Consider the following 9,685-nt stretch of genomic DNA (forward strand, 5'->3'; position numbering starts at 1 on the left):
TACTAATAATGAAGAAAATATGACTAATCAATGAACCTTTGAGTTTAAAAAGAAAGACAACCCTACGGACAAAGTTAATCGATAGGGGTTCTCGAAATCATCTACAGACCACCAATTAGACAAAACTATAATACATCACCTACACGGAGGCCATTCATCTGTTTACTTTTACTTGCACATATATAAGTCAAGCTTATCTCTACTTGCCATTGCCAACCTAATGTCCCTCGCTAAGCATCTATCTGTCTGTCTGTTCTCTCCTTTTCTAAGTTTGCCTCTTCATCCACATCCCTACAAAATATAATGACAAGGTTTCGTATTTGGCCCCACAAAATATCCTATTTGGTATGGTCCTTATGCTTCACAGATAAATACAACTATTTTCCTATCTTTTGTTAGGAACATCAGCATCATCTTTCATAACTAAATTTATGTCTACAAAAATCTAGCAAGCATATACAATCTGTTCCCAACAAATACACGGAGAAAAACATGAGCATGTAATAGTTTAGAACATGACATGTTTTAAGTGACATAATGTTGTGATAATTTCCAATTAATACAAGTAAATAAGCCAGCTTGAACTTGTCTTGAATCCTAATTTCATTCAGCCCAATGGGAGGATGAGCTAAGAAAGCTTCAGATGGTAAATTTATTTGAAATGATTGTATTTTCAGCTAAACCCAAATATCTATGATAAAAATTGAAACTTCAAATCTGAGGAAAATAACATTTGCTTTATTTTTTCTGTGCGCAAATTTATTTTTATACGATACTAAAAAAAAAAAAGAATATTCATAAATTTTGAAATCCAAGAAAATAAGATTGGAATATATAACAACAAGTAAAATTGAATCTATTTAGCTACAAGTGAGAGGTGTCTACAATTGCTCAAGGCAAAAATATATTTTGAATACTTCATCATAATCGGAGTCCAAGTTTAAATTAATTTAAAACTTAAATTCAACTCATCATGCTTAAATTGAAATCAAATTTGACTTAGATCAAGTATGGTGTTATTTAATATTTAATGGCTTGAATAACTTTTTGATAAAGGTTAAAATTTTTCTTATTCCAAAGTGTATTATTCCCCCAATAGCCTTCTCAGTTTGACTTCCACCTTTTATAATTCCAATCAAATCAAAATCCAAATAAGGATTGATTTTTGTTGGTGATAGCACTTCTTCCATGGAGAAATCCATGGTCTTCTCCCACTAATTGAAGAGGATGACACACCTTCTTTCCATGATAATCATCATGATGTCCATGGCATTGATGCAAGCCAATACCAAACAAATTCTGTACCACATGAAAAATATTTTTAAAGAGACTTATTATTATTATTATTATTTTTTAAAAAAAATTAATTTTAATGGAAAATGGATTTCATAGATTGGTGTGCATAACATTGATTCATTTGCTTAGCACTAATACAAACCTAAAAGCTCACCCAATAGGAGGAGAATTAATATAAGCAAAGGAAGAAAAGGAGGCCTCCATTAACTTTGATTGCCCAATGGACTCCTTCCTCCCATTGGATTGCACAGATTTCAACCTATACACCCAACTCACTATGTGAATTCCTTTTGCTTCTTTTCCTCTCCATCCTTCCTTCTCTCTCCCCACATCTTTCCTGTTTGTTATTCCCCTTTCCACTCTCTTTTTCTTTCTGTGGCCTTTGGACTGGGTAGAAGAATTGTAGAGCTTTTTGGTGGTGCTTTGTACAAGCAGGGCTGTGCTTGCTCTTACTATGTTCTGAGTCTTTGATGAATCCTTGATATTGGTTTTTGGAGGATTGCAAGAAGATGTTGATTGTTGCATAAATTCTCACATAAAAACCGGTTTTTTATAAATTTGTTTTTTTCCTCTTTGGTGTCTATTCTGTGTTGATTCCTATTGGGTTCCAAAGGGGAAGATAAAAGGGAGTGATGCAAATGGGAAAGCAAGGACCTTGCTGCCATTGCGGAGTTACCAGTGAGCTCTTATTCATGTTCATGAGCGATTCTGGATCTCTGATTTCTCTCTATCTTTATCTCTCTTGCTGTTCTTTTTCATGTTCTTCAAATTATGTTTCTATTAATTCATATTCTTCTTGATGTTCTTCTCATTAATTCTCTCCAAGCGGTTTGCTTGGTTTCAGATTTCATTACCCAAACATACTTAAGGCATTCTGTGATATTAACGTGTTGTTGGCTGTTTCTATCTGTCATGTTGTTCAGATTTCATGTTCTTTTTGCTCTGCGCTTTGATCAGTGTAATGGGTAAAGGTTGACTTCATCCCATGGGATATCAATGATTGAATCTGAATCAAGCCTGGGCTTCATGTTATCATATCTTTGTAGTTTTTGCCTCTCCATATTGGTTCGTAGAAGCATCTCAATATCTCTGGCAAACAATTACTAACAGAATAAAGGACTTCAAGTGGTATCCGTGTTAGATATCTTGGAGAGAGATCTTAATGACCTGCAACAGGGATTGCAGAATTTCTAAGGCTTTGTGTTTCTCTTCCCTGATTTGGTAGTCAGCAAAAGAACTGGCATCCACTTTTTTGCAGTGGTTTCCTTGCAGGTTTATCGGTCTCTATTTTGGGAACTCGTGGAAAATTTTAACTAAGAACAATTGAATTTGGACATTAGGATTAGTTAAGATGATATTATTTACCTTTTTAATTGGCAGCATAGGCTTCATAATGTAGTGATTACTCATTGACTTTTAGTGGGAGATTCAATATCATGTACTAGACCTGCTCTTTTGCTGATAGACAATCTAGTCCGGGGTGCATTCGAAAATGAAAGTCGAGTTACATGCTTTTAGTGATCCTGAACTTTGATAGAATGTAAAACTTGCATGTAGATCTTAGGACAGAGCTGGTGACTTTCTAGGTTTGTATTGCTACTACATATTGATCACAAAATAGTGTCATATGTAATAGGTCTACTTAGAGAACCCATTTTCTTGGCCTCAAATCTCGTTTACTTGAATGATTTAGCTGGTTGCCATTCCATCATTAGAAATGTTCTGAGATGCTAACGGCTAAGCTATTCTTCTATTGACTAGTCTGTATGAATTTCATGTATGATTATAAGCATTCACTTATGACAATTATATTTTCTTTGGAACACTCAGTGTCAGGATGCATTTTTAGAATTTCAAACCCAAAGTTGTGTGTGGCGGTTTGTTTTGCCTGTTTGTCATCGAGACTTCCTTGGTGATTGTATCCTATACCCTGTTTGTTCATATGATTGATTTACAAAATACTTGTCCTCTGGGATTTTGATGACAAATTAAGTGACATCTTGCCTTAGAAATCACATGCTAGCCTGAGGAAATAGTCAATTGAAAAGGTTGGTGATGTTTATATTGTATCATGGTGTGCTGATTTATATCGGATGCTTAGACATATATTATATAGTGCTGCTTGCACAACAGTTTGATTTTTGGAAGGATAGAGTGTGCTATAAATCTTACTTTCCTAATTCAGTTGCTCTTTAACTTACATTTATCTTCTCATGGGAATCAAAAACTTGTTTAATAATGGCATCATTGTTTATTTCATTCATAAGCTTGCCACTTTTGTCATCTTTATTCGCTTTTGCTCATTTGAAAGGCTGGAAGACTCATCTAGTAAAATCTATGTTTGTGTGCCACTATTCTCTTGACTTACATGAGCTATTATAAGTTTTGTGTTTCTGAAAAATCATATGGTCACTGAAGTTTAATGTCGAATAGGTACCCCTCTCTGGCGAAATGGGCCACCTGAAAAGCCAGTTTTATGCAATGCATGTGGTTCCAGGTGGCGAACCAAGGGTTCACTGATGAACTATATACCACTGCATGCTCGGGAGTCTTTTAATTCAGATGAGTTAGAAGTTCCAAAAATCAAAAGAATATCCTTCAAACCCAAAGAGCAGAAGTTGCAAATGAAAAGGCACAGCAATAGTGCCCTGGAACTTGAACGCGAAATGAAGTATTGTGACCAGAACTTTCGCAAGATTTTAGAGGCAGATACAAGCAATCGATCCTGTTCTGATTCTGCCATATCTGGTTCAGAAAGCTGCGTGTATTTCGGCACCACTGATGCAAAAAGTGATTTAACAGGTTATCATCATTTCTGTTAATTTTGAATGTAAACTTCAGACAATCCCTTTCATTGGAAGACCTCAGAAATACATCGGTATTTTAGTGACTGTTAACATTTTATTTCTTTTTCATAGTTTATTGGAAAATCATAGTCAATGGCTTTTCTTTCTCAGTGAAAGACCTAAACAGATCAGCCAAAGAAACACCAAGATGAACTAAAAGAATCTGAGTATCATCTATTCCAGTTCAAAATTTTGGTGAAATTTGCTACAATTTTTTTCTTATGTCGAAGATGTATCGAAGTGTGTCATGAGATATATGTGGCTCTGAAATAAATATATTGCTCTTGCATGAAAATAATGGAACGTTTGAATTTGACCAAAAAATAATGTGTTTGGTTCAACTTTTAGCATCCTACATCTGGAACTTCTTTGTTGTTGATGTTATGTTAGGCTCTAGCTTATCCCCACCATTTTTTTTTTGTTATTTCGTACTTAAATAGTCTTTCAGTTTGTTTCTCAGGTTCAGCGCAGTCAAATGCATGGGATTCGCTAGTCCCATCCAAAAAGAGAACATTTATAACTCGGCTGAGGCCAAAACCTTCTCCTGTTGAAAAGCTCACAAGAGACCTGTATTCCATATTGCATGAAGAACAGGCTTCTAACCTGTCCAGAACCTCAGAAGATGATCTTCTTTATGAAAGCGGAACTCCATTTGGTTCTTCTGAGATTGGTTATGGAGGTTTGCTCATTAAACATCCTAATGCAATATTAGTAGAAGAGGAATCAGAAGCAAGCTCACTTCCCGTAGATAGATCATACATTATCGGTGTAGGTTATTCAGGTTCAGCTTCAATTCCTGTAAATACCAAAAACAAAGGATCGAGCATTCTGAATCCCGGTACCGACACAAAGAAGTCTACGGCACAAATGACCCAAGAGAGTGCCAAAAGGTAATTTCTTGCATGCGTAAGAAGAACAGAGTTTATGCTCATTTCAGCCATGGACTGATTGAAAACAGAAGATTGTTTCTTCACTAAATCTTTAGTGGTTCCAAAAATTAGCTTGATTGGATTTCTGAACTTCCACCCTTTGTCTGTGTTCTTACAGGGATAAAATCTCACATCAAAAGTTAAATATCCTGCAAGATAGAAATTCTCCCCTGAGTTCGGCAGATTTACATGTAAGAACTAGTTCTTTCATGTCTTTTCTTCTGTGGCTATATCAGTGCCCTAGAGTGTGGTAGGTTTTTCTCGTGTTCTATACACGTTAGAGATCTGATTCAACCACTTTACTTTGGCAGGCTTTCATTAACTTCGAGAGTTTCATGAAATATCTTACATGCGATGAACAGCAACAGCTGATGAAATATCTGCCATCTATAGACACTGCAAAATCTCCCGAAAGGTCTGTTCCATCCTGATAGCTTTGTTCTTCTAGTAAACTAAAGTTTCTCTCCAGTTCTCATAATTTGTTGTTGTTGGTTTGGCAGCCTCAGAAGTATGTTTACCAGTCCTCAATTCTTAGAGACATTATCTTACTACCAGCAAATGCATCAAGAAGGAGTTTTTGATCTCTCCATGTCAGGAGCAAATGCTGAAGAGTGCAGGACTTTAAAGAGGCTTGTATTACTAAATTATACAAATCATAAGTGGTCAGAGTGCTATCAGAAAATAAAGGTAACGGAGTGGTCTATGGAGTCTGTCCTTTTGGATTGCCAAATAGCCAAAAATCGAGCATGATTTAGCTATTTAAAATTTGAAATGGACATGGTAAGTTCTGATTGATATTGCACCTCAATTGCTATAGGATGCACCATCGAACAAGAAGAAAGGAAATGCAAAGCTGAACAGAAAAAATCTTTCTGATCTTTCCAAATTGGCATCCCTGAAAAGGCACCATGAGAGGCAAAATGAGAACTGTCCAGGTCTAGTTCTTTGATATTTCTGCTAAACATATAAAACTATACTGAAGTGAGTGATACTGATTGGCTTATGCAAATTCATTCCTCTGTTTAGCACAGTGACAGTTAAATTTACTTTGCTTGCTTAGACTGGTTTGAGTTGTTTATGTAGTGAAAAGAAAATTTCATACTGACTTCCAGAAATTTTTTGTGGTAGAATATCATGTGGATACTGTAGTAGATATAATGACTGTGTTGACCAAATGCCTGGTGGCCTTTTGCCACTCCATTTTTTTTCAGCATTATTGAATTTTAGACATTTAAGATTTGAAATCTTCCCAGAAAACATATTGCCTTAGAATAATCGAGGTATCGACCCTATTTGGCCCTGTTCGATATGCCTCTTGCATGTAGTCTTTGCTTGCCAGGGCTCATTGATCATACTTGCATATACTAGGTATGCTCTGATATTAATTATCATGATTGTCATAATGTAAACCGATAAACCTTAACATACATAAAACCATGTGGATCAAAAAGACACATGACTAGTACTTTATATCATCATAACCCTCTCCAATTTCCAGTGTTGGACCACCGAGGTATCACAAGCGGCACATCAAACCAGGAGTTCCATAACTATTTGATGTTTACTATGCGTGTAACTATGTTTTTCCTTCTGTTGATTGTCGCTGTAAATTAAATAAAGGAGTTTCTTTCCTAACATATTTGGTGGTGTTCTGCTGTGGATTTCAGAGAATAAAAGCACCATGACAAGCCCTAAAAGAATGTGCAGGTCTGAGAAGACGAATCCTCCTTCAAGATGTTCAACTCAGCTGGAACCTAGTGTCATTTCCAGTGTAAATGATGACATAGAGGACTTTGTAGACCATGAAGGTTCTTGCTTCAGTTCCAGAAGAAATTTTGCTTCTCCTCCTGATAGGAGCTCCTTGCTAGCCCCAACACTCAGTTCTGAGAGTGACTTGCTTCTGGTTTTGCCGTCTGGTGGATCATTTCCTCAAGAAGAACTCTTGTACCAATAATGGAGACAGAAAGACAGATCAATTCAGCAACACAGATGTTGTCCAATTGCTTGTTGCACATGGAGCATCAGCTGAACTAGTGCCGTGAATGGTGGGTGTCATAGTCTTGCTCTTTCCCCCTCTGTCAACCTCTTTCGAAAACATTTTCGGTCTACTTCATCTTCTAGTATGCTGAAAACTGACAATTAGCTTTGAACTGGTTTGAGCTAAATTGCTTCATGTATATAGCCTTGCAAGACGGTTGTAATACAACTGAGCATATAAAGAGGAGTCTGTATAAACAGTGAAGGAATGTGCATTGCCATCTTGTTGTTCTCTTCTCAATTTGGGCATGTATTGCCTGTTGAAGGAGTTGGCTTTGGTTATTGTGCGCAGGGTCATCATGCTTTGGACATGGAGAGGCTCACAAGGCAACGAGTCTTGTGTCTGTAATTTGATCAGACGAACACCAAGTGCATGAAGAAATGCCTCAGTTGAAGTACCAGCTTCTGTTGACGATGATGAGCACGACACCAAATAGCCCTTAAACGTGCCGTGCACGTGCGAGCTTCGTTGGTGGGTGCCTCTGGGCCCAATGAATGCGGCGGCTTCCGATACGAAGTCGGCCTCCTCCCACTTTCTAGGGAGGGGCAAGTATTGGAGGAGAGACGGAAAAGAAGTCCGCGTCGTTGCTGTTGTCGTCCATCCGCGTCCCAACCCCTTTCTCCAGACCACGAATCGGAGGGCAACATGGCGAGTTACGGCGGCGTACTCCGGCGATCCGCCGCCGTTGTCGAGCGCGCCCGCGACGGCGCCCGCCGCACCCGCAAGGCCCTGGCCCGCTTCGCCCGGCCCCAGTCCTTCGCGGCGCCGCCCGACGCCGAGGCGGCCGCTGTTCGCGCCGTTCGTAACCTTCGCTCCTTCCGCCTCCATTACGCCATCCTCCTCTGGGTCCTCCTCCTCGCCTCCCTCTTCCCCCGCCGCCGCGCCACCATGCTCTTCCTCATGGCCGCCTCCAAGATCGCCCTCTTCTGCGGCGCCCTCCTCAAGGCCGTCCCCAACTCCGCCCTCCTCTGCCGGATCGTGGACCGCAGACTGGCGGCCGCGCTCGTGCTGGCCGTGATCGGCGTCGAGCTGGTGGTGACGAGGGCCGTGCCGCAGTTCCTGCTCGCCATGGCCATCGGGGTGCCGCTCGTGCTGCTCCACGCCGTGTTCCGCGTGCGGGACGATCTGACTGCCAGCGGCCAGGAGGCAGCGAGCGCCGGTGGTGGCGAACTGGGGCCGATCTTCGAGAAGAAGGAAGATCTTGAATTGGGCTCTCAGTAAGAGTTGGCTACAATCTTCAGGAAGATCTTCTTCTTCTTCTTCTTCTTTCTTTACCTCTCAAATTACCATTTCTTTACAGAATTACAAGATGAAACTTGATATGATATACTCAAACAATTATAATCTTGATAACAAAATCCTCTGTTTTGAAAATGAAGAATATGTAGTGAGTAAATTTTTGTTAACCAAATTTATTGTATTGAGAAGTGAGTTTAGCTTACATTCCATGTCCAGCCATGTGATATAGCAGCTGACTCTTCATTGCTACTAGGATTGCTTGGTATTATTAGATTGCTGCAGCAAAACCTGGTTTTATATTGTGAATTGAGTGTACCTTCTGTGTGATCTAGTAGCTGATTCTTAATTGCAATTAGATTGCTACATTAAGAGCTGGTATCTGCTTTGCTAAATTTGCTTGCCTGCTTGGTGGTGGTGAAAGTAATACTCTAGTTGTGGCAGAATAATTAGCTAAGCTTACATTACCATGATATTGTAATCTAGGAGACTTGCCTGGTTTGTAAAACAAGATAATTGGTATGGAAATGCCAGTTGAACCTCTACATCCTTGACCTGTGAGTGTCATATGAATTATGATGGCATTAGATTCACAAGGAAATACCTATAGACAGTAGCAGGCAGAGAGAGAGAGAGAGAGAGAGAGAGAGAGAGAGAGAGAGAGAGAGAGAGAGAGAGGGTTCTTCTGAATTGGAAGAGAGGTTATTTCTAAGCAAACTTCTCATAAATAAAAGAGAGGTTCTTCTGAATTGGAAGACTTGCTAAGCACTCTCATGTCAGCTACACTCTCAATCAATATAGCTTGACTACCAAGGCATTAGAAAGAGCAGCTTCAACCAATATAATTTTATGAAAATGTCTATGCCAAGCCTAAGTAACATTTTTCCAAACATTTCATGCTGTTTGTGTTCAACCTTACAAGTCATTGTCCAGCTCATTTTACTTTAAGAAGGTACACCAGGTAGGAGGTAAATGAGATTAATAGTTACCAGTGTTGTAGCACTGCACTGAAGTACCTCAAGGTAGATCCAATCCACCAGCTAGAAAAGCAATTTGTGGGGAAAAGAGTCATTTATTCATAATGCAGAGACCACTAGAAGGGAAGGAATAAGAGATTCTGATGACCAGAAAGCTAAACTCTAAATAAGGACTATGTTTTTTTGGTTATGAGAAAGTTTGGTGATATATGGATGCTTCTAACCTTCTTCTCCCTGCACAGTATATTTGAATTAGATATAGTAACCAAAATGATGTATGAGAGTAATTGAGGGGACATCAATCAAGAAAATTTAAATTGTCACAGATTCATCAACATTTTCTCAAGATGGTTTAAAGATTCA

The 9,685-nt window shown here is 39.0% G+C and overlaps 2 protein-coding genes across 6 annotated transcripts; both read left to right on the forward strand.

Annotated features, from left to right (window-relative positions):
- The first annotated feature begins 1,450 nt into the window (after positions 1–1,450).
- On the forward strand, positions 1,451–7,598 carry LOC103971731 (GATA transcription factor 26). Of its 5 annotated transcripts, XR_001976339.2 has the most exons (9): positions 1,464–1,974; positions 3,730–4,098; positions 4,591–5,032; positions 5,190–5,262; positions 5,383–5,486; positions 5,572–5,758; positions 5,889–6,006; positions 6,739–7,116; positions 7,401–7,598. XR_001976339.2 is itself a non-coding variant. In XM_065174865.1 (8 exons), the coding sequence occupies exons 2-8, from the start codon at positions 3,816–3,818 to the stop codon at positions 7,023–7,025; spliced, it is 1,494 nt and encodes a 497-aa protein (XP_065030937.1). In that variant the 5' UTR covers positions 1,451–1,575; positions 3,730–3,815; the 3' UTR covers positions 7,026–7,349. The 5 variants fall into 5 exon arrangements, 4 of the variants coding, with proteins under 4 accessions (XP_065030937.1, XP_065030938.1, XP_018676428.2 ...); XM_065174865.1 differs by lacking the exon at positions 7,401–7,598 and having other exon boundaries at positions 1,451–1,575; positions 6,739–7,349; XM_065174866.1 differs by lacking the exon at positions 7,401–7,598 and having other exon boundaries at positions 1,460–1,974; positions 5,889–6,052; positions 6,739–6,866.
- Positions 7,599–7,615: 17 nt separating this feature from the next.
- LOC135653201 (PRA1 family protein B2-like) lies at positions 7,616–8,550 on the forward strand. Its single transcript, XM_065174867.1, has one exon. It carries the CDS (start codon positions 7,755–7,757, stop codon positions 8,328–8,330), a length of 576 nt encoding a protein of 191 aa, XP_065030939.1. The 5' UTR covers positions 7,616–7,754; the 3' UTR covers positions 8,331–8,550.
- Positions 8,551–9,685: the final 1,135 nt, after the last annotated feature.

Source organism: Musa acuminata, chromosome BXJ3-11 (genome assembly GCF_036884655.1).
Source record: "Musa acuminata AAA Group cultivar baxijiao chromosome BXJ3-11, Cavendish_Baxijiao_AAA, whole genome shotgun sequence".
Lineage (NCBI taxonomy): Eukaryota > Viridiplantae > Streptophyta > Magnoliopsida > Zingiberales > Musaceae > Musa > Musa acuminata.

Bases quoted from the DNA above. Each gene is read 5' to 3' on its own strand.
- LOC103971731 (XM_018820883.2), top strand. From the start codon at position 1,929: ATGCAAATGGGAAAGCAAGGACCTTGCTGCCATTGCGGAGTTACCA. The intron at 1,975-3,729 runs GTGAGCTCTTAT...AATGTCGAATAG, and splicing joins CTGCCATTGCGGAGTTACCA to GTACCCCTCTCTGGCGAAAT. The intron at 5,487-5,571 runs GTCTGTTCCATC...TTGGTTTGGCAG, and splicing joins ACTGCAAAATCTCCCGAAAG to CCTCAGAAGTATGTTTACCA.
- LOC135653201 (XM_065174867.1), top strand. From the start codon at position 7,755: ATGGCGAGTTACGGCGGCGTACTCCGGCGATCCGCCGCCGTTGTCGAG.